The 25,904-nt window shown below is 40.4% G+C and overlaps 2 protein-coding genes across 2 annotated transcripts in view; one reads left to right on the forward strand and one right to left on the reverse strand.

Moving 5' to 3' along the window:
• The window catches only part of LOC121320048 (KRR1 small subunit processome component homolog), a 10,926-nt gene extending 6,868 nt beyond the window's left edge, over positions 1-4,058 (forward strand). Inside the window, exons 8-10 of the mRNA XM_041258198.1 lie at positions 581-658; positions 1,233-1,326; positions 2,764-4,058. Coding sequence (XP_041114132.1) covers positions 581-658; positions 1,233-1,326; positions 2,764-2,906 — 315 coding nt within the window. The 3' untranslated portion in view covers positions 2,907-4,058. The remainder of the gene's footprint in view (positions 1-580; positions 659-1,232; positions 1,327-2,763) is intronic.
• Positions 4,059-4,291: 233 nt separating this feature from the next.
• Positions 4,292-25,568, reverse strand: LOC121320049 (GLIPR1-like protein 1). Its single transcript, XM_041258199.1, has 6 exons — positions 25,025-25,568; positions 7,337-7,585; positions 6,827-6,948; positions 5,956-6,038; positions 4,651-4,677; positions 4,292-4,555 (listed from the first exon to the last, which is right to left on the reverse strand). The coding sequence occupies exons 1-6, from the start codon at positions 25,187-25,189 to the stop codon at positions 4,383-4,385; spliced, it is 819 nt and encodes a 272-aa protein (XP_041114133.1). The 5' UTR covers positions 25,190-25,568; the 3' UTR covers positions 4,292-4,382.
• Positions 25,569-25,904: the final 336 nt, after the last annotated feature.

Below are 25,904 nucleotides of genomic sequence, written 5' to 3' on the forward strand. Positions count from 1 at the left end.
AATATTTCCCCAACATAAAACCAATGTCACCTTACAATAATTGATTTTGAGTTTAAGTGTTTTAAAATAAAATATCGAAGAGAACGAAATTTCAATGTATCATTTGTAATTCAGTAATATGAGAGAATTGGTCAGGGGTCTGAATACTTTTGCAAGGTACTGTGTGTGTGTGTGTGTGTGTGTGTGTGTGTGTGTGTGTGTGTATATATATAAAATATATATATAGTGTATAGATATGTAATGTATATATCTATATGTGTGTGTATATATATATTACAATAAGGATATTGCCTGCCTTGTTCATGTGTAATTAAGACTAAGCCTTTTAGTGCTCTGGCGTACCCTGTGAGTCTAAGCTTTAGGGTGTGTATGACTTGACACTGAAGTTTCATATCCCAGCTTGGCTATTACTGATTTTACTTAGCCTGGTAAAAAACCCACTTGGATCAAATCCATTCCCTAGATCTGTGCAGTTCGTGATGGGTATCTTGGTTCATGAGATTTTGGAAGCGCAATCTCCTTTTCACATTTCAATGAGCATAATGTTTGGGAAGTAACTGAAATATCTTGTTCTGAACAGATGGACAAAGAGTTAGCAACTGGTGAATTCTTCCTCCGAGAAAGCCAGAAGAGGAGGAAGAAGCTGGAGGAAATAAAGGTAAGTGTTGTGTTTTTGTTTTTTCTTTCATGAAATGATATCTTACCACAGTAAGAGCCCATCCACCAAACATGGATTAAAATTTTCCACACAGACAACTGAGTTGGTGCTGGGCGTTTTCATTTTTGCATGAGTTTTGGTTTACTAATGATTCTAATGATAGAACACAGTGCTTTCCTGTGAATTGTGTTTAAATCTGATTCCTAACACTGCACTTTCTACCTCAATGGTGAAAGCCAGACTTCAGTTTTAATATTTCCTGCAGGTTCTGTCCTTTATTCCATAGGTTTCTTTCCTCATACTCCGGCTTGTTCAGACCCCTAACAGTTGTAACTCCCAAAGCTCACACCCAAAGATGCTGCACATTTTCCTTTTTTAACCTGGCGTGACACATTTCCACATTAATGATTTTACTACATTTATTATTTCTCAAATGAGACCCTCATTAAAAAAAACTGGACCACTTAGATTATAATGTACACACAACATTTAAAAATGTTTTTTTGCATATGCCATACATTTTCATTAAACTATTTTAATTTCTATATATTTTTTATATTTATATTTTTATCAGGTGAAACAAGCTGAAGCTCTAACTAAGAAGCAAGAAGAACGGAACAAAGCATTTATTCCTCCTGAAGAGAATCCTGCTGTGAAAGCAAAGAGAGGTGTGTGTGTGCGTCGTACTGTTTACCAGCAGTCTCTGTAATGTGGTCATCCATTGATATTGAATAGTGGTGTTGCCAGTGGTTACAGTGGGGCGGTATGCATACCGGTAAAAAAAAAAAAAGTCTTACTATTAATGCAAAACGTGGATCTTGGTTTTCCATCAACAGAATTACCTGAATCAACTTATTTGACAACTTGAGTTATCATGGGTTGATTGACAGGAATTCCCTCCACTCACTCACAAATAATCACTGAGACTGACATTTGCGCTAGCTTATCAGAGGCTTTGAGTTTTTGTTCTTGTTTGAGCTGGTGCAAGTAAAATTCATTGCAAACTTTTACTAAACGCTGAGCTGAGAAACACCACAAACTGGATTGCAAACTCTCATGAAATTCAATCAAATTGGCTACCTCTGCTTTTATTAATTATTACAGTGTACTGCTTTTATTTGTCTGCCTTGTGTAACAAAAAAACAAACATTTGCATACCACCCTGTTTTGTCACGATCGCAACATAGCTGCACGGATTAGCCTGCTGCAGTATAGCAGAGAATACCGTGTTCTTACAGACAGGGGAATATGCAAGTAAAAAACAACCCAAAAAACCTTCAGATATCTTCATATTAACGTGGCGTTTCTGTTCTAGGAAATCCTATCAAATCCTGTTTGTCACAGCATGTTAAACTGTCCCTAGCATTAAGTCTAGTTAACTTGGTTCAAACTAATATGCTGCAGTACAAAACTTAGCCTAATTGTAGAGTATGCAGGTGCACATTGAGAGAATAGGACACATCTTTATCCTTTTAAATGTTGGATTATGTGTAATTATTGTCTGGATTCTGCTTGTGGATACATAATTGGATAGGTCGTTTACCTGGCTTTGTCCATTTTGATAAATATCTGCATGTTTTTTTTTTTTTTTTAATTTTTACATGCGCAGGTGCTTTTGTTGATTAGTACAAAGCAGTACTGTATTTCAACTTCGTCCTCCTACAGAAATGTCACATAACCCCCCCCCCCTTTTTGGAAGCACTTTAAACGCTGGGTGTTACTGGCTCACTGGTGTGAGTCTCTTTAGTGGATTGGTCCAGAATGATTTGCTCAATACAGCATGTGATCTGTTTTAATATTATTAAACGCCAAATTTGGCATGCAATATGGAAAAAGCTTTTTTTTCAGAGACAACAGTATGCCTTCCTCTACTAAAGAGCTCTAATCAAGCCTTTTTGTACAGCACTTGATGTTTATGTTTTTCATACTAGCTTCTTTGTTTCACCCAATAATGTATATCTAGCAATCTGTCTACTAATAAAAATTAAGTAATACATTGTGCAGAGCTGGGCTAATTTCTCTCTATTTTTTAACGCTCTGTACTAGTTTCAATAAAATAATAAACTGCATTAGTATATCATTTAACATGTATTCTTCTTTTCTAGCTCCAACTGAAACCAAAATTGACATTGAAGCCATCAAAGACAAAGTCAAGAAAGCCAAGAGAAAGAAGCTGGGTGCTCCCCCAGTTAACAAAGTAGCTGAGACTGCTTCTGCAAGTGTAAAGAAAAAGAAGAAAAGGAGCTAGGTTTTATCCTGCAGTGACGGATGTGTTCTTTTGGGATACAAATTCATCTTTCCCTTTATCTCTTGCTTTGGAACATTCTGTATAGGGGAAATGTAATATAGAAATGGCTTGTAGAGTACCAGTATCAGAGTAGCCATACAACAAACATTGCAGATACAAGGAGAGGAAAAAAAGGATTGTGTTGATCTATTTCACTCAGTTTGGTTTATTAATTTTTTTAAATAGATTACAAACTTTGCCAGTCTTGTTAGATAAACTTCCTGTGTGTAATTTTAAAAGTTTGCAAAAGTGTCAGTGTTGTAATTGCATTAAGGAACTTGAATGAGAGAAATTGCCACACCTTAAAGTAATTGCAGCAAAACGATTTTTTGATTGCATCTTGCCCTTTTTGCTCTGCCATTAGCTACATGGGTCTTAAGTGTACAGTTTTGAAAGAAACACGTGTTCTAGCAGATTTCTCTTCGTTGTAAAACATTATCTGGTACTACTTTAGGTTAAAAGGTTGGTTTCTAAGCCTTATTGCAGGATGTCTGTTACACTTTCACTTCCTGAGTCATTTGACCTGCGCTGTGTCTTGTGCCCACACAAAAAGAAGCCGTAGGGGGAGAGATGAGAGACAATTTCCCCTGCAGGTCAAATGCAACACTAACTGAAAGCACTGTTTGCAAACACATTTTTTTTATTTTTTTTTTTAGTACTTTTGAAGCAAGTTTATTTCCATTTATCATGTTTACTGTAATGTGTTTCTTTCAGGATTGGTCATTTCAGAGAAATGCCACAACTATAATGGTTTGCAACAGTGCAATCACTTCTAAAACCCTCTCATACTGCACGCTTGCTCCTTCGTTAACATTTTGCCACTTTGCTTTCCAGTCATGCCCTCCCCTCCAAGTATGTAGAAAAGTATATTTATGCTCATTTGTGTCAATTTCCCAAGCAATTATGCAAAAGTAGTCAGATCTGCTAGTGGTTAGGTAAAACGCCCACAGATATTCAGTGTGTGTTCTTTTGCCAAACACTCAGTTCAGATTATATTTCTGCCTGCTGAAAGCTGATTGGGATGTGCTTTCAAGAAACATTATCATCAAACCATTTCAGGGACAGACCTCAAAACTCCATGTCATGTTGTTTATTTGGTATTTTCTTTTATGTTTTCTTACATCAACACCTCTGTGGCACTACTCTTGCCACAATGAGAGATTTTACAAACTTTGCAAGCTGGTTTTATTATATACTTACTATTTAAGTAATGTGTGTGTGTGTGTGTGTGTGTGTGTGTGTATATATATATATATATATATATATATATATATATATATATATATACACACACACACACACACATATATGCACCAAAGGCACTGTTGTCTACTGTTACTAAAAGCAAAATCTACATAGTTTTTAAAGAAATAATATATGAATCCCTACATGCTCCCTGTGTGTTCAGCAGATGTCTTGTGTTTCAAACCACGTCGATCACTCGTAAGCAAACATGTGTGGGTAAACTAGCTGTAGTCCGTATACTGCTGCTATTATGAGAACGAGGGCTAAAGGCCTTGTGATTACAACAGCCAGGAAGTAGGAGTTGCATGTGGCAGATGAAGCTGCACCAGAACCAGAACCGAAATCAGGATTCCAGTTGGGATAAGCTGCAAGGGAAAAAAACCCAAACATTCAAAATGGTACCCAAATGATAACACGTAAAAAGGTTATTCCATTATCACTAAATTATAAAAATACATACCTATAGCTTGATCTCGAGTTTGTTTTTCTAAAAAAAGAAAGTTAAATGTTAATTTCTAATTATTGTACAGCAGTTTACCAACAGTTAAAGAAAAATAATTAAAGAACACATTGGTGTAATGATTAATAGCTTGATCATTAATTATTAAACAAATATTCTAAAGGGTTCTTTGAAAAATAGGTGAAAACAATTCAAAGCTGCTCACTGTATTCAAAGCATGGTATTTCATCATCATACCGGTGTATTTTTTGTATCTCATTTGATTACACCGTGTAACAATTTTTTTTTTTTTTTTTTTTTTTTTGTTCCTGGGTAGTAAGTGTTATTTCCTAATTGCTTATGCCTCAGAATTATAGAACATGGCTGCTATTCCCCACAAACTTTGCTTTTGTGACCAGGACAGTGATATTTCAAAATATCACTATTTCCAATGGGAAAACGGGCAAATGTAGCATAAGCAATTAGGAAATAACACTTACTAGCCAGGAACAAAAACTGTGTTACATAGTGTTACCACACCTTTAGGTTATTTCATTATTTCCAAGACAAATATTGTAAGTTTTTATTCCTATCAAGCCTAAATACAAATTAAAATTTGGTGTAGGATTATCTAGAAAGTATTTTCAGCTCTACTAATTTATACTGCATAATAAAATGTTTTAATGTAACTTTTGCATGGTATTTACAGTTTTTAAAAGTTTTATTCACAGCAGTCAAATAACATTTAACAAAGTAATAATTCATTTTATTGTAGAAATAGTTCTTTTTTGTTGTCCTGGAATATAAATTCTAATACAAAGAATGTATGAGTTAAATATTCTGAAACAAATCCATATGTTTACCATTGAATGATATATACTTGTAGAAAAATCAAGTCAAAATATGTAGCAAGATTTATATTCATTTCATGCACCAGGACAACAGTATACCTGGTTTTGTATTGAGTTATTTAGCAGACGCTTTTATTCTAAAGCGATTTACAAGGGGTGAGCTATGCATCAATCACTTACAATAGGATCTCCTTTGTTTTATGGTGCACAAGGAGGTTAAGTCACTTGCTCAGGGTCACACACACAGTGAGTCAGTGGTTGAACTGGGAACCTCCTAGTAACAAATCCCTTTCTTTAACCAATGGACCACCAAGCCTCCTTAAGAGACAACCTTTGTCAAAACAACCTTAAGAGTTTCATGTCCAAACAGAATATGTTTTCTTTATTACCAAAGGCAGTGAAGAGTGTGATTCAAAACTATATTTAAAAGAACAAATACATATCCATGAAAAGGTTTGCTTTGTTAAGAACTTACTGCACAACTTGTTCCCACACGTTTCACCAGGACACGCGCTGCACTCCGCTCCAGCTGAATAAGGATGAGTTGGGAAATTACCTCTGAGAAGACAAATTGGTGACTTGTCAAAAATATATTTTAACAAAGATATTCATAAGACAAATGCGATACGTAGAACACGCTTGTGTTTACGTGTTCATTTGCTGTGCATTCTGTAATGTACGCAGTTTAAGAGTAGATATAGTCCTTTGTGCCTGTTAGCTGCTATGTACAGTAACTAATTTGAAACTGAAACTAATGATGCTAAAATGGCTGAATGCCATTAGAACATGGAGTAAGCAGTAGCTGTCCTTAAAAATGTTCCACCAAATGTTCCTGTCAGGACACTGCACTGGTTGGAGTATCATATTATTGTTAAGAAAACAATGAATAATCCGCTCCCAACACGGAAACCCTAAATCTAAGTGGTTCATGTTTGTTAGTAAATAAGCATTTTTGTTACTTTAAAAAAAAAAAAAAGTGACTGACTTCCTCAGTTGTCCTGACAGGAGAATTTCGTGGTACCTTTGTAGGCACTGCTAAGCAGTAAACTGGGCACACAAAATACAAAAAAAACCCTGCTTAACATCTGTGTCAAAAGTAATGTTTCTGTGGAGAACAAACTCATGCTGACCCCTGTTAGTTAGATGACATAACTGCTTGGGAACTGCAAAGCTGACAGATCTTACCCAGTCTCTGTCATGTACAAACTCAAAATAAGCAATGAGCACATTGTACTGCTGATAGTATTCTCTCAGGTAGGGAATATTCTGTAGATGATTAAACACATAAAAAAAAAAAAAAATCATCCTTGGATAATGTTGAGCGTTTCATTTTTTATTGTACTTACGCATCTCCGTAGTTACAGACAAAGATTGTAGAATCAGGAATTGAATTAGTACTGAATCCAGCAATCCCAGATGGACAGATGTGAACAGCACAGCCAACCTTGTAACTCTTAGCCCAGACAACCTGAAAAAAAACCCAGACAGTCGTACGTTTTTTTAGTCAACTCTGAAATGCACTGGAAGCCAGTGCAATGAGGCCAACACAGCAGTTAAGGGAGCTGAATGCATTTAGCCTAGAACAATTAAGGAAAAGGAAAAGGTGGACTTAATAGATTTTGTTTTACAATCTTAAAATGAGTTAACACATGTGAATCCAGATAAGACAGTGTGAGAAAGACCAGACACCAAATATGAATAATCAGCTGTCCTTGATCCTATTTACACAACCTAAATAATGCACAGTCAACCTGTTGAAACCCAACTTTTCATTACCAGCCTGCTTTCAACCTACTAACTGCACATTATTTACTGTAAGTGGGTCATACACTCAAAGAGACTGGAAATTCAAATACCTGAGTATAGTGTCCACAGACACGGCTGCAACTTCTGTCAGTGTAACTATAGTCTTTCACTTCATTGTACCAGCTCCCTATTGCAGATGACACACTGAAGGTGGAAGAAGGTGCTCCCACCCAGATGTTTTCACCAACTGGAGTAAACGTCGGATGCACTTTCCCAGCCTGCTTCAGGTATATGTTGTGGGAAAACTGGCAGGTCCTTGCCCAGGCCCTGGCTGTTTTAGCTAAAGCCTCGTCCCAAGTCTTGTAGGGGAAAAAAAGAGGGTTTAGTGGAACTGAGATCAAAATGCTTCTTCAAAAAGAGAAGTGGTTAAAGAGATTGTTTACAGTCTCAGATAGATTACAAGTATTCGATTGCATTGCATTGTTTCTGTGCTGGCCCTGGCTGGTGGTATAAAATACATTTATTTAAAAAAATAGAGATAAGTATTAACCAAAGTTTTAAAATCCATTTTCTTACCTCTTGGTAGCATTAGCAAGGATCCCTCATGTTCCTTGTTAATGAATTATTGTACATATTTCAAAGACAGCGCTATAGACAGTGGAAGCTCGTCACACAAGACCAGTCAAGGCTCTGCCTCATGTCAGACAATGTCGAATCAGGAATGTATTAAATAATCATTTGCAAAAAATTCCAAAATAATAGTACATGTTCTTGAACATAATCAACAAAACAGATGGAAGTCAAGCAGAGGAGTTCAACATTTCTACTGAGCAAGTGACAAAGGTGCTACAAGAGTCCTCTGAATACTCTGAAACAAAGTATATACCCAGCAAAGAACCAAATTAGCTTAAACGCAAAGGGGGGACTACTGCTACTAATTAGCAATAGCTAAGACAATTGAAAAATGCAAATAAGTAATGAATATATATCATATGTTTCACATTTACCCTTTCATGGTGTACATGATTCAAATCAGTGGTTTTCCCTTTTTTTTTTTTTTTTTTTTAAACTGTGCCCCTTCTGTCTGAAGGTTTCAGCTCAAATGCCCCTTTACAATAAAAGGCAGAATTATCTGATCAACACATTTATTTTTTTCCCCGCTTATTTAATTAAATTCAGCAGTTTGGTGACTAGTAAACAGCTGGCTTAGGACAGAATACCAAACAGTAATTCTTAAAAAGTTTTTGTATGCACAGACTTTGGGAATCTCTTTTGGGAAACGCATGTATTCGCATTTTATTTGGCAAAGTCATTGTTTTACTTCATCATTTTATCCACCCTAAAGTTGTGTTGTTTCTCATTATGTGCCATGTGGTCCTTTTCACAAAACCAGTTTAAAGAATATTTGGTTAAGAATCTTTTTTTAAAGCTGATTTTGATTAATTAGATCAGTAACTTTAACAACTGTTTTACAGCATTTGAGAAGTTTATTCTCAGATTTAGTGTTTAACCTATTGGGAAAAAAAAAAAAAAAAAAAAAAAAAAAACTTTAAAAAATCACTGACAGTAATCATAGCCCTATGAAACAGTTAATATTTAAGTAATGCAATAATTTCTCATGGTATCCACATCAAATATACTTGTTTTGACTTTTTATATTCCCCTCATCATAATAACTTGTACTTTCAAGCATTTGTTATCTTGGTCTACATTTTGGTGGTGTGCCTGAATGCTTTTTAGCTAGTGGGCATGAAGCTTTGGAATTGTAGTGAATGATAAGTCACAGAAAGATCAACATAACAAAACACAAGAAGGAAACACCACCCAGAAAATCAAGATACTCATCACAAAAGACAATGAAAAGGACTGCCAGCAGTAGCAACCTTGGGAACTTAACTCAGCTTATTTAAAAAAACAAAACTATGCAGAGATCAAATCCAAGGACTATTCTTAGGGTTACTAACAATCGAAAACATTCATGTACAGACAGAGGGGAGTGACTTCCATTTGAAATCAGGCTTATTCATTTCCATCAGTAGCAAATCTAGATCAAATCTATATCAGTTGGAACAGTGCTGGCTCCAGTCATGGTTAATTTTAAATATAATACAAATAAATAAAAAGATGAGCATCCAAATAGCCAGAAAGGATCCACTTGAAATTATCTAAACATCCCCACCGTAAATCAATTGAACAGACCTCTAAAAGTCAACCATTTTTCTACTGATTCCCAATTGCATTTATTTTTGTCCTTTTTTTCCTTTCTCTGACACTGGCCATGTCCACTTACAGAAAAAAGACTGTAAGTGAACTTGCTTTTAAATTTCACCTTTAAATTCTATTGACTTGAGCATTCGTGGTATTTGATGAAATATGTAACAACCCTTTAAAAGGAGAGGCAGTGTGGTAATACAGCCATGTTGAGACTGAGGATTTTAATAATGTGAATGTAAGGAAAGAATTCTTCTTGTTGTTTAGATTTATTTTGTATAATTCTCCATTTTATCACACCCAGAGGGTCAGGTTTATGGTTGTGCTGGTGTACCAGATATACCTGGAGGATATTCGGATTCTGAGAGCTTATTGAGGTACTGTAAAACTAGAAAAAGCCACAGAGATGCGATGACTGCCACAGAAAATGATACAAAGTGAATCTAAACAAAAACAACAAAGCATTAGTTAAAGTAATTGGGATATAGTCAGCACTTACATGTCCGACCCTTACATATCATTGACTTCAGTGACAGATAAAAGAGTGGGACGCATATCTCATTTTGACCCATTCCAACCACTTTTCAGGGAACACAAAAAATATACAATGTCTCAATATAAGTAAAAGATACATAGCCAAAAGGACCGTGTCTTAAAATAAGTAGGCTTCTATTTAAATGTACTGTAGTTGGTTTTGTTGGTACAATACTGTATTTTCAACAGAAAAAGTATTTTAATTCAGAACGATATGATTCTGAAAATATCACTTACCAAAAGAGACGACTGTAGACTCATGGACTGTAATACAGTACGTACTTTTAAATCTGACCCAGGTAGAGAATGGCAGTGTGAAAGGGGTTTAAGAGGTTGCAGGTTTCCTAGGTGAACCAACATTAAACCCCCCCCCCCCCCCCAAAAAAAAAACAAACAAAAAAAACAAAATATGTTTAAACCATAATATCTAAGTACCTCACCCCATAGCAAGATTTCATCAAGGAAATAGTGTAACCAGCAAGATAAGGGTTTTAACTTTAGCTACACTGTAGGAAATATTAAATCCTTCCACCCAGCTTGTCATGAATAGAGACCTGTCTACGAAAGAGACTGCATCTAATTTATACAAATTCTGCAGATTACAGAGGCTACAGCATCAACATGGACATTATAACTGTCGTTCGGAAGAGAGAAAATATAAAGTCTCTTGTGACAGATCATATCTACTGCACATTAACAAAACTGTCAAGCACCCTGTTTTGCATGTATTCAGTTACATTGCTATTTGCAGTCATTGCCACCTTATTTTTCATTGCTAAAGACTGCTTTGAAATGGGTTATGTAGGTTTGAAGTTCGTCTACCACAACTTTCAAAATAGCTGTGTAACAGGGAGAGATCTGTGCTGACTCTGCTGGCGTGTTCACAGTGCTGCAGGAAGAGGGCGGCAGTCGTCCAACAACCGCCTGTGAGTCATGGCAGTGACACGGGGAGGTGGGAAAGTGAGTGTGTAGACTTTCCCCCTCTCTGAATGGCTGAGAGGCGCGTCTTGGGAGATTGTTAGCCCTATAAATTAATGCTCCGTTGTTTCCTCAGGTCTGCCCACTTAGACGCAACGAGAGTGCGGGAGCACTGATCCAGGACCGGGAATCAGGCGAAACAAAGAGTTTCATAGCGAGAACCGGAACCCTTGGGCAGACCCCGGCGTATTGTAAAAGAGCAGGCTAGTTAGTCTACAGAATAGGACGGTGATCCGGGTCGTGCGGGTAGTGACGACCGGGATAACGCTGCCGAGTGCAGCACCTTTTATTTGTAGTTTTATTACTGTTTTATTTTCCATTGTTCTTTTCGCCTTCTGTTTTCATTATTATTTCTTTGAGCACCTGCAAGTGCACTTGCTGTTCACGTACCAGCTGTGGTATTTCCGTGGTGCTGTCTATCATCGTTGATAGGCAGCCCACGGTCAACAGTGCCCTCTGCCGGAAAAAGCAAGAACTGTTCTAAAATAAAACTGGGCACCTGTGTGGTGTTTTCAAGTACACCTGTCTGTTGCCTAGTCAGTGAATTATCCACACCCCTTCCACATGTGGTGTTAGTAGTGGGATGCACTGGCACTGCCCCAAGCAGTGCATATTCAGAAGGAGCAGACGAGCCATGGATGCCACACAGTTTGCTGCGATGATGGACCTCCTGCGCCAGACGCTCACCGCGGCAGTGCAGGGGGCGGCTAGACCCGCAGCTCCAGACCACTCCATCCAGAGACCCACCAAAATGACGGCTGAGGATTGACCAGACGCCTACCTGGAGGTGTTCGAGGCTATGGCGATCTCGGCCGGGTGGCCCCAAACCCAGTGGGCTAGCTATGTGTTGCCCCAACTCACTGGGGAGGCTCAAGCAGCTGCGAGGACGCTGTCCCCGGAGCACATGCTGGATTACCCCCGGCTGAAGGCAGCCATCCTAAATCGTGTGGGGGCCACACCGGGAGGCTACCGGAAGAAATTCCGGGAGGAGCAGTTTGCGGCAGGGGAGCACCCACGAGCCATCGCCCACCGTCTGAAGGATTACGCCATGGGTTGGTTAAATCCAGATTTGAACACCAAAGCCAGGGTGGTGGAGATGATCGTGGTGGAGCGCTTCCTGGAGTGTCTAGCCCCGGAACCTCGGCTGTGGGTCCAGCGGCAGGCACCAGACACGCTGGACTGGGCGGTCGAACTTGCCGAGCGGTACCAGGCAGCGGAACCAACGCCCGCGAAACTGCCCGGGAGGAGTGCGGCTACTGGATCGTCCCCTCAACTGGCCCTGGAAAGGTTCGATTGCCGGTACCAGTAGTTCTGGGACGGGACTGTGAGCAGTTTAAAGATTGGTTGGCTGCTCTGACAGCCCTGTCTTCTTTATTGGCTAAGAAAGAGGAAGTAATTGGAGAGATTTTTCCCTTTCGCGATCCAGAGTGGTTTTGCCATAGATTTAAACCCCGTAAAACTAAACGGGAGCGCTGGATCGCTAAGAATGAGGGCTGGCAATGGAGGGAGTCGGAGAAGTTTCAGGTGGGGGCGGTTGGTGAAGAGTCTGGGGGGGAAGTCGCGGAGCCAGTGCAGGGGTCTGGCTCGGCTGCCTCTGCTCGGGATTGACCTGGCCCCGAGTTGAAAGCCATGGGAGCTGATTTCTTAGCTCGCTCCCGTGACTTCCGACTCGAGCAAGGGCGTGACGACGTGCTGGGCAGGCTCTTTGACCAAGCAGCGGTGGTTAATGGTCGGGTGGTCGAGCCCAGACGCGCCGCCACGTACCCCCACTTTGAAATTGATCGAGACCTACTGTACCGTGTTGATAAATTACCCCAGACCGGTGAAGTGCGTCATCAGTTGCTCATTCCTCAGCCCTTTAAGGAGGATTTGTTGCAGCTGGCTCACGCTATTCCCCTGTCTGGTCATTTGGGAAGGGATAAAACTAAAGCAAGGCTTGTGTCACGGTTCTTCTGGCTGGGGCTGGATGGCGATGTTAAGAGGTTTTGTGAGCGTTGTGGGGAATGTCAGAAGGCCAGCCCTAGAGCCGTTCCATGAGCCCCACTGGTGCCTTTGCCCCTAGTGGAAGCTCTGTTTGAGCGTATTGGGATGGACATAGTTGGGCCACTAGAAAGGAGTGCGGCAGGATACACCCACCTACTTGTCATTCTTGATTACGCTACGCGTTATCCAGAGGCAATTCCCCTCTGATCTATGTCCGCTAAGTCTGTTGCCAACGAGCTTGTGAAGGTTTTCTCCCGGGTGGGGATTCCCAAGGAGATACTAACCGATCAAGGCACCAATTTTATGTCCCGGCTAATCCGCGGAACATGTAAGCTTTTGGGAATTAAGACCATTAGGACCTCTGTGTTTCATCCTCAGACCGACGGTTTGGTGGAACGTTTTAATAAGACCCTTAAGAACATGTTGCGCAGATTTATTCGTAGTGATGTGCGTTACTGGGACCAGCTGATTCCTCCCCTTCTCTTTGCGATCAGAGAGGTTCCCCAGGCTTCTACAGGGTTTTCACCATTCGAGCTGTTGTATGGGCGGAGACCCCGGGGCGTGCTCGACCTGGTCAGAGAGATGTGGGAGGAGCAGCAGGACAATTCGACCAATACTGTCCGGTATGTGTTGGACCTGCGCAAACGTCTTGAGTCTGTGGGGAAATGGGCGCATGACAATTTGCAGCAGGCGCAGCACAGACAGGAGACACAGTATAACCAAGGAGCCCAGTTGCGCACATTTCAGCCGGGGGATAAGGTACTTCTCTTATTACCCAGTTCTGAGTCGAAACTCTTGGCTAAGTGGCAAGGACCCTTTGAGGTTACACGCCAGGTTGGGAAGGTGGACTATGAGATCTGCCAGCCGGGGCAACGGACAGAGAAACACATTTACCATATCAATCTCTTAAAGCCTTGGTTACAACCAGAAGCGTTGTTAGTGGCGCCTGCAGATGACGTCACGGACCTGGGACCTGATTTTTCTGTGTTGGCAAGAAAAGGATCGGTACAGATTGCTGAGAATCTGACACCAACGCAGAAATGTCAGGCTCACGGTCTGGTGGCAGAGTTTCCTGATGTGTTCTCTTCAGTCCCCGGGCAGACTCGAGTAGCCCATCAACACATTGATATTGAGCCGGGGGCGCTAGTTCGCCAGAGGCCGTACCGTATACCTGAGCGTAAATGACAGGTAATAAAAGCAGAGATTGACGAAATACTGAGACTGGGGGTAATAGAAGAGTCCCAAAGTGACTGGAACAGTCCAGTCGTGTTAGTCGATAAGCCAGACGGGTCAACTCGATTTTGCATTGATTCCAGACGAATCAATGAGAAATCGAAATTTGACGCTTATCCAATGCCCCGAGTAGATGAGTTGCTGGAGCGTCTAGGCACGGCTCATTTTATGACGACATTGGATTTAATGAAGGGGTACTGGCAGATACCCCTGACCCCGGAATCTAGAGAGAGGACGATGTTTTCGACTCTCTTCGGGTTGTACCAATTTAGGACCATGCCCTTTGGGTTGCATGGAGCACCCGCCGCTTTTCAGCGGATGATGGATCGCATCTTGTGGCCCCATCAGCAGTACGCCGCTGCTTACATAGATGACGTGGTTATCCACAGTGAGGATTGGCTGAGTCATCTGTGTAAGGTAGCGGCGGTGCTGCAATCCTTGCGGGAGGCGGGGCTCACTGCTAACCCAAAGAAGTGTGCCATTGGGAAGAGTGAGTCGGAGTATTTGGGGTATCGAGTAGGGGGCGGCCAGATCAGACCGCTGGTTGCTAAGGTGAAAGCCTTGGCTGACTGGCCGGTTCCTACATCCAAAGCCCAGGTGCGCTCTTTCTTGGGTCTAGCGGGCTATTATAGAAAATTCATCCCGAGCTTTGCTACGCTCGCTGCTCCCTTGACAGACCTCACCCGGAAGGCTGCCCCAAATACGGTTCAGTGGACGGAGTCGTGCCAGAGGGCCTTTCTCGCCTTGAAGCAGAGGCTGTGTAGTAAGCCAGTACTATGCAGCCCGGATTTTGGTAAGAGGTTCACCCTGCAGACGGATGCGTCAGAGACAGGTCTCGGGGCAGTGTTGTCGCAGGAGGTTCGGGGAAGCGAGCACCCAGTCCTGTATATCAGCAGGAAGCTCCTTCCCCGCGAGAAAAATTATAGCACCATCGAGAAGGAGTGTCTCGCAGTAAAATGGGCAGTCGAGTCACTCCGGCACTACCTCCTGGGGCGACACTTCACCCTGGTTACAGATCATGCCCCCTTAGCATGGCTTCACCGGATGAAAGATAGCAACGCCAGAATCACACGGTGGTACTTGGCCTTGCAGCCCTATGCCTTCAGGGTAGTCCACCGAGCAGGAAAGCTGCATCAAAACGCAGACTTTTTCTCTCGGGAAGGCATGGGGGTGTAAGATTTTCGAATGAACCGGTGGTGTCATTCTGAGGGGAAGGATATGTAACAGGGAGAGATCTGTGCTGACTCTGCTGGCGTGTTCACGGGCTGCAGGAGGAGGGCGGCAGTCGTCCAACAACCGCCTGTGAGTCATGGCAGTGACACGGGGAGGTGGGAAAGTGGGTGTGTAGACTTTCCCCCTCTCTGAATGGCTGAGAGGCGCGTCTTGGGAGATTGTTAGCCCTATAAATTAACGCTCCGTTGTTTCCTCAGGTCTGCCCACTTAGACGCAACGAGAGTGCGGGAGCACTGATTCAGGACCGGGAATCAGGCAAAACAAAAGAGTTTCATAGCGAGACAGAGAGAGCGGGGAACCCTTGGGCAGACCCCGGCGTATTGTGACAGAACAGGCTAGTTAGCCTACAGAGTAGGACGGTGATCCGGGTCGTGCGGGTAGCGACGACCGGGATAACGCTGCCGAGTGCAGCACCTTTTATTTGTAGTTTTACTACTGTTTGATTTTCCATTGTTCTTTTCGCCTTCTGTTTTCATTATTATTTCTTTGAGCACCTGCGAGTGCACTTGCTGTTCACGTACCAGCTGTGGTATTTCCGTGGTGCCGTCTATCATCGTTGATAGGCAGCCCACGGTCAACAGTGCCCTCTGCCGGAAAAAGCAAGAACTGTTCTCAAATAAAACTGGGCACCTGTGTGGTGTTTTCAAATACACCTGTCTGTCTCCTAGTCAGTGAATTACCCACACCCCTTCCACAAGCTGCCATAACGCAGTTGGGATTCAAGGAAACACATGTACATGGATTAGGGAGTGGTTAACATGTAGAAAACAGAAAGTACTGATTAGAGGAAAAACCTCAGAATGGAGTGTGGTAACCAGCGGTGTACCACAGGGATCAGTATTAGGTCCTCTGCTATTCCTAATCTACATTAATGATTTAGATTCTGGTATAGTAAGCAAACTTGTTAAATTTGCAGACGACACAAAAGTAGGAGGAGTGGCAAACACTGTTGCAGCAGCAAAGGTCATTCAAAATGATCTAGACAAGATTCAGAACTGGGCAGACACATGGCAAATGACATTTAATAGAGAAAAGTGTAAGGTACTGCACGCAGGAAATAAAAATGTACATTATAAATATCATATGGGAGATATTGAAATTGGAGAAGGAATCTATGAAAAAGACCTAGGAGTTTTTGTTGACTCAGAAATGTCTTCATCTAGGCAATGTGGGGAAGCTATAAAAAAGGCTAACAAGATGCTTGGATACATTGTGAAAAGTGTTGAATTTAAATCAAGGGAAGTAATGTTAAAACTGTACAATGCACTTGTAAGACCTCATCTTGAATATTGTGTGCAGTTCTGGTCACCTCGCTATAAAAAAAATATTGCTGCTCTAGAAAGAGTGCAAAGAAGAGCGACCAGAATTATTCCGGGCTTAAAAGGCATGTCATATGCAGACAGGCTAAAAGAATTGAATCTGTTCAGTCTTGAACAAAGAAGACTACGTGGCGACCTAATTCAAGCATTCAAAATTCTAAAAGGTATTGACAGTGTCGACCCAAGGGACTTTTTCAGCCTGAAAAAAGAAACAAGGACCAGGGGTCACAAATGGAGTTTAGAAAAAGGGGCATTCAGAACAGAAAATAGGAGACACTTTTTTACACAGAGAATTGTGAGGGTCTGGAATCAACTCCCCAGTAATGTTGTTGAAGCTGACACCCTGGGATCCTTCAAGAAGCTGCTTGATGAGATTTTGGGATCAATAAGCTACTAACAACCAAACGAGCAAGATGGGCCGAATGGCCTCCTCTCGTTTGTAAACTTTCTTATGTTCTTATGTTCTTATAATAAATATGTTTCCAGAGGTTCAAAAACCACCATATACAATAACTTGCTAGCATCAACTTTATTTAGGTATAACAAGTTAAGAAGCCCCATAATACTTCACTTCTGTACAAAATACATTTAGACTCATAGATCTAGGAAGTAACAAGCTGTGGTTTTAATGGTGTTTTTGACACAGGAGTTTTGTGGTCTGCTTAGGAAGCAATTAGCAGTACAAGACTACCTGCATAACATCAGTCTACATTCAAACTAATCGATCCTAGTGGAATATGTAGACTAAAAATTCTACCTTGGCATGGCATTAAACATTAATCTACACCGTGTAACATTTTTTTTTTGGGGGGGTTCCTGGGTAGTAAGTGTTATTTCCTAATTGCTTATGCCTCAAAAGTATAGAAAATGCCTATTATTCCCCACAAACTTTGCTTTTGTGACCAGGACAGTGATATTTTGAAATTTACCTATTTTCCAGAACATTCCAGATAGATTCAGTGCTCAGTAAACTTGGAGTAACTTCTAGAACTTTCTAGAACTTTCCAGTAATATAAATAGTAGTATAAATACAGGGGCCTTAAGCGCACCAGTTCAGTTTAGTTCCATCTGCCTAAATGGATACATATCTGCATTTTTCTAGGAGGTCATAGGAGACTTTAAAATGGTGGCATTCCTGATGGGTCTCCAAGGCGGTTTTACCAAGTTTCCCTGCTATCTTTGCCTTTGGGACAGCAGGGACACCAAGGCGCACTACCACAGGCGGGACTGGCCACAGTGGACCGAGTTCTCTGTGGGGAGGAACAACGTCAAGTGGGAGCCACTGGTGGACCCCCGGAAGGTGCTGATGCCACCACTGCATATCAAATTGGGCCTTATGAAACAATTTGTCAGAGCTCTAGATAAGGAGTCGGCAGCCTTCAAGTACCTTCAAGACTTCTTCCCTAAGCTGTCTGAGGCAAAGGTCAAAGTTGTTGTCTTTGTCGAACCACAGATAAAGAAGATCCTGGAGTGCAGTGAATTCCCCAAGAAGCTCACTAGTAAGGAGAAAGCGGCTTGGAACAGCTTTGTCGCAGTGGTTCGGGGCTTCCTGGGCAATCACAAGGCCGAAAACTATGTGGAGCTGGTTGAGACTCTGGTAAAGAACTACGGCACAATGGGCTGTAGGATGTCCTTCAAAGTCCATATCCTTGATAATCATCTTGATAAATTCAATGAGAACATGGGAGCGTACTCGGAGGAGCAAGGCGAGCGCTTCCACCAGGATATACTGGACTTTGAACGCCGCTACCAAGGACAGTATAACGAGAACATGATGGGAGACTACATTTGGGGGCTGATTCGTGAAAGTAATTTACAGTATAATCGTAAATCTCGAAAAACTACTCACTTCTAAATCTTTTGTAGTCATTTTTGTATTACTTTAGTATAAATACATGTTAATTTGGATTCATAAGTTGTTTTCTCATTGGAAATAGGTACATTTCAAAATATCACTGTCCTGGTCACAAAAGCAAAGTTTGTGGGGAATAATAGCCATTTTCTATACTTTTGAGGTATAAGCAATTAGGAAATAACACTTACTACCCAGGAACAAAAATTGTGTTACATAGTGTTATGCAAGTAATACTGTACCAGGATACTCAGTACTGGCGGCCCCCTTGTATAGAAAAATTTCTCAGAGCAACGCAGAGGGAAAATGGATTGCGTGGACAGAGGAAGATGAGCCTAGGCTGACACAGCTTAAAACTCTAATACAAGAAGCGCAGGATATCACCACTCGTGTGGGTGGTTCCGTTTTAGAAGCCATCTTCCACATCGGTGAACAAGCTGCAGTAGTAGTGGCAAGAAATAAAGGGGATGAAATGCCAATAAAAAATTTGGGTTTCAATTTCACCCACACAGAACAGCAGTTTTGTTATGAGGAAAGGATGCTATCCGCTCTTGCTAGAGTAGCACCGTCCTTGGTCAACTTAGCTCTGGATGATCTTATTGAAGTTTTCAGTGATATCCCAGGATTAGCTCCTCTGACTAAAGGATCGCTGATAAACATGAAAGCGCTTAAATTATGGTTGGATAGATGGGTCACTTTGCTAGCTGACCCAAGAATAATCTTCACCACTTCATCCAAGCTAGCCTCTAACCTCAGTAAATTCCACCTTCTTCTGCCGTTTGAAGAATGGGAGGAACGAACTGTCCCAACAGGACAGCCGCTTGTACCTGACTGGTTGATTTTCTCAGATGGTTCCTGTCAAAAAATTGAGGGCAATCCAGTTTGTGGAATAGGAATATCCATCTGGAAAAATCAAAATGGAATTTATAAATAAACACAACACCACTCTGAAGTGGTAGCAGGTCGATCTGCTCAAATAGCAGAAGTGAAAGCCCTATTGAAGGGACTTGAAATGGCTCAAAAACTGGGGACGCCCAGTGAGACCATATTGTTAATTACAGACTCAAGTTATTGCACCCAGGCATTCAATATTCACTCTCTAGCATGGAAGGAGAATTGGCATAAGAAGCAGTACAAGGTTATTACATTTTGACTTTCCTATCATCAGCAGCAAGGCTGATTAGTTTGCTCACTGAAAGCCAACTGTTGTCTGAATACCCACCTGATGGAGACAGATATCAGCTGGAACAAGGGATCTTATACAAACTGTTTGAAACAAGCAAAAAGATAGTGCCTCCTGAAGCAAGCTGAAAGATCATATTAGTAGCAGCTCATTAAGGAGCAGATGCAGATCATATTGCATGCAGGGGAATCTTAAGTCAGTTATGTGAATGTTGGTGTCCTGAACTGCACGCTGAAACTGTGGAGATCTGCAGAGGATGTTTGCTCTGTCTACAACACAATCAAAACAATAGAAGGACAGTGGAACCTATGCTCAGCTTGAAAGGGAATAGCCCTTGGTGAAAAGCAATGATGGATTTTGTGGAACCACTCCTTAAAAGTAGGAGATACCAAAAACATAAAAAACAGCTGAAAACTACTGAAGATAATATAAGAACAGCAAATAGAATGTGTTACTTTGCCAGTACTTTGGTGTTACATGCAGGCAGGTTGAAAAGAGGGAGTAAAACTTGCTTGGAAACCATAGCAACACTGATAAGCAAGCCAACTGGAAGCCAGATTAACTCCTTAGGTACAGCGGGAGCAGCCAGTGGAGTATGATGCTGTAAGCAATGCAATATTATAAGTTTGAAATAAAAATAACTTCAAGGATAGTTGAGCCTGTCTTGGTTTTAGTAATTATATATACTTTGTTAAGACCTATGGGTATTTGTAACATCATTTTGAGAACATTTTTAACATTTTAAAGACACTTTGAAGTATATTCAAGTCTGGGAGATATATTAATTCTAACAGATATATCTGCTTGTAATAAGACAAAGTAAAGACTTGCACTCATATTTCAATACAGACCTTGCGAATAAATAACCGAAAGGTGAGACAGGTCATTGATTGAGAAGCAAGCGGGTTTTTTCTCTGTTATAAGCTGCTTTCCCAGATTATAATAAAAATAGTAATAAAAATACAAATAAAATTATAGAATAAAATTATAAAATAATAAAATAAATAAAACAAAGACTCATAGCATAAGCACTGATTTGCTGAACATGTTTCTTATGTCATAACACTTAATGGGGATTCATTTCTATAGGATGATCTTTAAATACCTTTCCAGTAGACCTTATGGTATAGAAAGAAATATATTTGTGTATGTTTGTGTGGGGAATGATAAATATCCATTTCATAAAGCAGTAAGGATTTTGCAAACGTGTTAATGTTTGAAAAATGCAAGTAAACTAATGAGGACTTTTATAACCCATTTAAACAATACTGTTATACCGCACCTCGGCTTTCCTCTGTTCAGGTACTTTATGAGGACCCAGAATCTTCGTTTGAATCTGATTCATTTGAGGAACCAGGAGGGGAAAATGTCACAAGTAACGCTGAATCAGCTAGGCTGGTTAGTAAAACATTGAATCCCTTTGTATGGAGAATCTCAGTAGCTAAGGCTCATGGTTCATCAATTGATTCAGATTCATTTGTATTGAGTTTGCCCACTGATGATGATAAACAGACTACAAGTTGGGTGCCTGTTGATATGAAAAACAGTCAGTTTGGGCCCCCTACTGTATTCTGGATGAATGGCATTCCTTCTAAAGTGTCTCTATGTGAACAGAAAGAAATGTATAGTAACAATGTGTACAGATCCAGAACTATTGTACATGGTGCAGCAGTAACCCTAACACATAAATTAAAACATAATCCTCTTGTTAATTGTGCATGTAATATGTGCCAAAGCAAGTCATCAGTGACTGGGCCCAGACTTTGTCCGGCATGCAGTCATTTGGCTAAACACTGTAGAATCTTGTTTGAATGCAATGATTCTGTAGGTGTTTCTTTCTCTCGTTTAAATGTAAACCCAAAAAGATATTAAGATGATTGAATGCATGAGTTGTGAAAGGGTCACTTAGTGAAATGGGCACATCTGAGAAAATTAGAATGTGAGGAAGGTGTCCCTGCTAAGCGTGTACAAGTGTCTTGTAGGTCATGGCGACTCACACCTGTGATGCGAGACGATGGATTCGAGAGCCTATTGTCGTGTTCGCTGAACCAACCCGAGCTGAACCTGAGACCGAAGTGGAGTCCTGCTGGGAGCGAGCTGAAACCCCGGACATGGATTGGATGATTTAAAATGAAATGTATTAATGCAATAATATGTGTTATAATCCTTTGTAGTGTTTGTATAATCTTTAGTTTGGAAAAAGTAGTGTTTGTATAATCTTTAGTTTGGAAAATTATGTAAGTGTGTAATCAAAAGTAACGCTTAATGCTGTTTTAGTCAGTAATTGTGAAACTTATGTATTTTCTTTATATAAAATCATGCAGTAGAAACTGGTAGTTTGATACGAGTGGCTAGTTTTGGGCAGTTTCTTATCAAGATGGGCTTGGTTCCCAGAATTGCATGCTAAATTTCTACAGCACCCTTTTTAGCCTAAGAAAATGTTGAAATAAGGTTTAATATGCTAGCTTTTTACTATAAACTATTTGTGCGTGTAAGACCACATGCTTAACACTGCCTGTTATAATAATATACATGAAATTGTTTCTCATCAAGACAGGTTCGCATTTAAAATAGTTAGTAATCGTGTTCTATAGGGAATAAACTGTCTAGTTTGACTCTGAGTTAAAAGATGATGCAACATAAAGAGATGTTGTTTGAAATATAAAATAAGAAGCTTAAACAAATAATAAAAAGTAATTTTAAAAGTAGAAGATAGGTTTTGAGAAGGTAAACTTTATGTGACCTTTCTTCCCGAACTTTCTGTGAGCCTGTTTTTTAAGAAAAAACCATGCCTGGTAAAGGGAGGCATAGTTGGCACGCAGAGTGAGAATTAATTTATCAAAAAGATTATAGCGTTAAGGTTAAAATTTAACAAGGGAGTTTATCTTCTCACCCTAGAAGAAGGGGGAACATTGCTCATCGCTGGAAATTGGGAAGAGTGGTATACCACTGACGAACCGGTTTTAGCTGGCTTGTGTGCTACTGAAGAAATAATAGGTTGGCCATAGTTCAGCTGAGTTCATGCTGTTAAGAAACTCATAGGACAGAGACATTACAATCTTACACTTAAATAAAAAACAAATAGATTATCTATGAAGAGAAACGCTATATTAGAAAAACATAAGATGGAAGTTCCCTATAATATCTGTTAAGCACATGCCTGTAAGGAGAGAAGGAGAATTAATTTGAAAAATAAAATGGTGTAAGGGAATATGTATTTAGGCACCAAATACACAGAACACCGTGTAACAAATATTATTATTATTTTTTGGTTCCTGGGTAGTAAGTGTTATTTCCTAATTGCTTATGCCTCAAAAGTATAGAAAATGCCTATTATTCCCCACAAACTTTGCTTTTGTGACCAGGACAGTGACATTTTGAAATTTACCTATTTTCCAGAACATTCCAGATAGATTCAGTGCTCAGTAAACTTGAAGTAACTTCTAGAATTTTCTAGAACTTTCCAGTAATATAAATAGTAGTATAAATACAGGGGCCTTAAGCGCACCAGTTCAGTTTAGTTCCAGCTGCCTAAGTGGATACATATCTGCATTTTTCTGAGATGGCATCAAGAGGCTGCAATGGTGGCATTCCTGATGGGTCTCCAAGGCGGTTTTACCAAGTTTCCCTGCTAACTTTGCCTTTGGGACAGCAGGGACACCAAGGCGCACTACCACAGGCGGGACTGGCCACAGTGGACCGAGTTCTCTGTGGGGAGGAACAACGTCAAGTGGGAGCCACTGGTGGACCCCCGGAAGGTGCTGATGCCACCACTGCATATCAAATTGGGCCTTATGAAACAATTTGTCAGAGCTCTAGATAAGGAGTCGGCAGCCTTCAAGTACCTTCAAGACTTCTTCCCTAAGCTGTCTGAGGCAAAGGTCAAAGCCGGTGTCTTCGTCGGACTACAGATAAAGAAGATCCTGGAGTGCAATGAATTCCCCAAGAAGCTCACTAGTAAGGAGAAAGCGGCTTGGAACAGCTTTGTCGCAGTGGTACGGGGCTTCCTGGGCAATCACAAGGCCGAAAACTATGTGGAGCTGGTTGAGACTCTGGTGAAGAACTACGGCACAATGGGCTGTAGGATGTCCTTCAAAGTCCTTGATGCTCATCTTGATAAATTCAATGAGAACATGGGTGTGTAATGTCATAAAGTGGTATAATGTCAGATTTTGGTACATGTGCAATCAATTGCGATCTGATGGGTGTTTTCCTATTGTCAAACAGAGGTAGGCTACATTTACCATTAATTATACAATGGAAACGGATAATCAATTTCTTTGAAAAAAAAAAAAAAAAAAAAAAACAATTCACTACTAACCAGACAAAATGAGAAGTCCACCGTAAAGTTGCAGAAGTAAAAAAAGTACAAGACCCAGTGTATTGCATATGATAAATATACTCATACTATTTTCTTAATTGTGTAAAAATATGATAAATTCAATAAAAAAAATATGTAAAAGACCGAAAACAGCATAATGTACCAGCTTTGAATAGGCGCTCCCCTGCTAGCGAAAGTTGTTTAAGCATGCACAGCAGCATACCTGAAAATAACACCTCACTGTTCACACGCCTTTGCTTTATGCATTTTTATTTTTCTAATGCCACTTTCATGTTCTACATGTAAAACACAGTCCTCGCTACTATCTTCACCTGCAACAGAGACAGGTCTGTGTTAATCCTTTCAAACTCACGCAGGAATACAGTTCTCACAATGTGAGAGGCAAATGTTAACTGTTTGAACTAAGCGTAACAAAGGAGCGAAAACAAGACCAATTACCACATTACCAATCAATTGGATCGAGCTGTGGGACAAGTATCAATTAGGAAGAAAAGTTCTAAGTGTCATAAACAAGTCAAAGTGTTGAATCGGTAAGACAATAATCCATAGATTCTTGTGCCTAACGGCACTCGAAACAGTTCATTATTTTTACCTATTCAGCACGTGTCCTTGTTTATCCGGTACCGAAAAACTAGCTTTACAGAATGTATACCAGCGGGGGCAAAGCCACCAGTTTGGTTTCTAATAGTGTGTACCAAAGGGTTAATGCGGTTTTCAAGAGAATTATCTGAACTACTACTGCCCTATTTCTGCGTCATGCAACAACACCTTTGATGTTGTTGCACTACTAATAGCGTATTTTATTAGGTCTATATATATATTCAACAAAGCTGTATTGCCACAGAACACATTTATCTGTACATTTCTATATATTGTATATGAAAATAGAATATTGCAAAGTAAAGCAATACACAAAGAAATATAACTTACCATATAGAGCATGTCACTTGCAGGCGGGTTTACCCGGGAGCGGAATTGGTTATGAACTGTCACACAGTCATCGATGAAGACTTGGTTGTCTATGTCTGGCAGAGCTCCGGAGGATTGCAGGTAGACGGGTAAAAGCAGCAAAGCAAAGAGTAACACCACAGCCATGACAAAATGTAGTTAACGGTTTTGTCTACAAAATGTAGTTAACAGTTACCTGTATGCCTGATTATGTCCTTGTTAGACTAGACTTCTTGCCAGACAGGCACTACCTACTTAGAGGAAAAGGCATGCATGACAGTTTTAAAAACTAAAAAGGGGAAGGTAGTGTGACATTTGAAGCATACTGCACGTCACAGTGGGTGTTAAAATATAACAAGGAAGTCTCTCAGAGCAGCTCTGTGAAAGAAGCTGCAAAGGCAGATCCCCGGTGATCTGAGTCAGCGAATAAATTCATACTCCGAGCCGTTCAGTTACTTAACGCTCACTGTGTCTCACTGCTACGATCAGGAATCAGCTACTGTAACCTTACTTCAAATAAAATAAAATAAAATAGAGTTGTATTGTTCTTAAAAATAAATAAATACATACACAAATAAAAAAATATTTATTTCTTAGCGTGAGAATGCAGAGATTACACTCTTCTGCTGCGCAGTGCAGTACATTGGAGGAATGCTGTCACAATGATCTAGGACTGCAGTAGCCTATCATTAGTCCTTTTGATTATTGCTTTAGTTAAAGGATTGGTGGATAATACATGACCCTTCTGGACAATTTTTTAAAATGCTTTATTTTACCCAATTTTGCTCTAACATCAGACCACAGTTTTATTAAAAATAAAGTAAATTCTGTTATGTCACTGTTTAAAATTGTGAATATGATT

Source organism: Polyodon spathula, chromosome 8, assembly GCF_017654505.1.
Source record: "Polyodon spathula isolate WHYD16114869_AA chromosome 8, ASM1765450v1, whole genome shotgun sequence".
Classification (NCBI taxonomy): Eukaryota; Metazoa; Chordata; class Actinopteri; order Acipenseriformes; family Polyodontidae; genus Polyodon; species Polyodon spathula.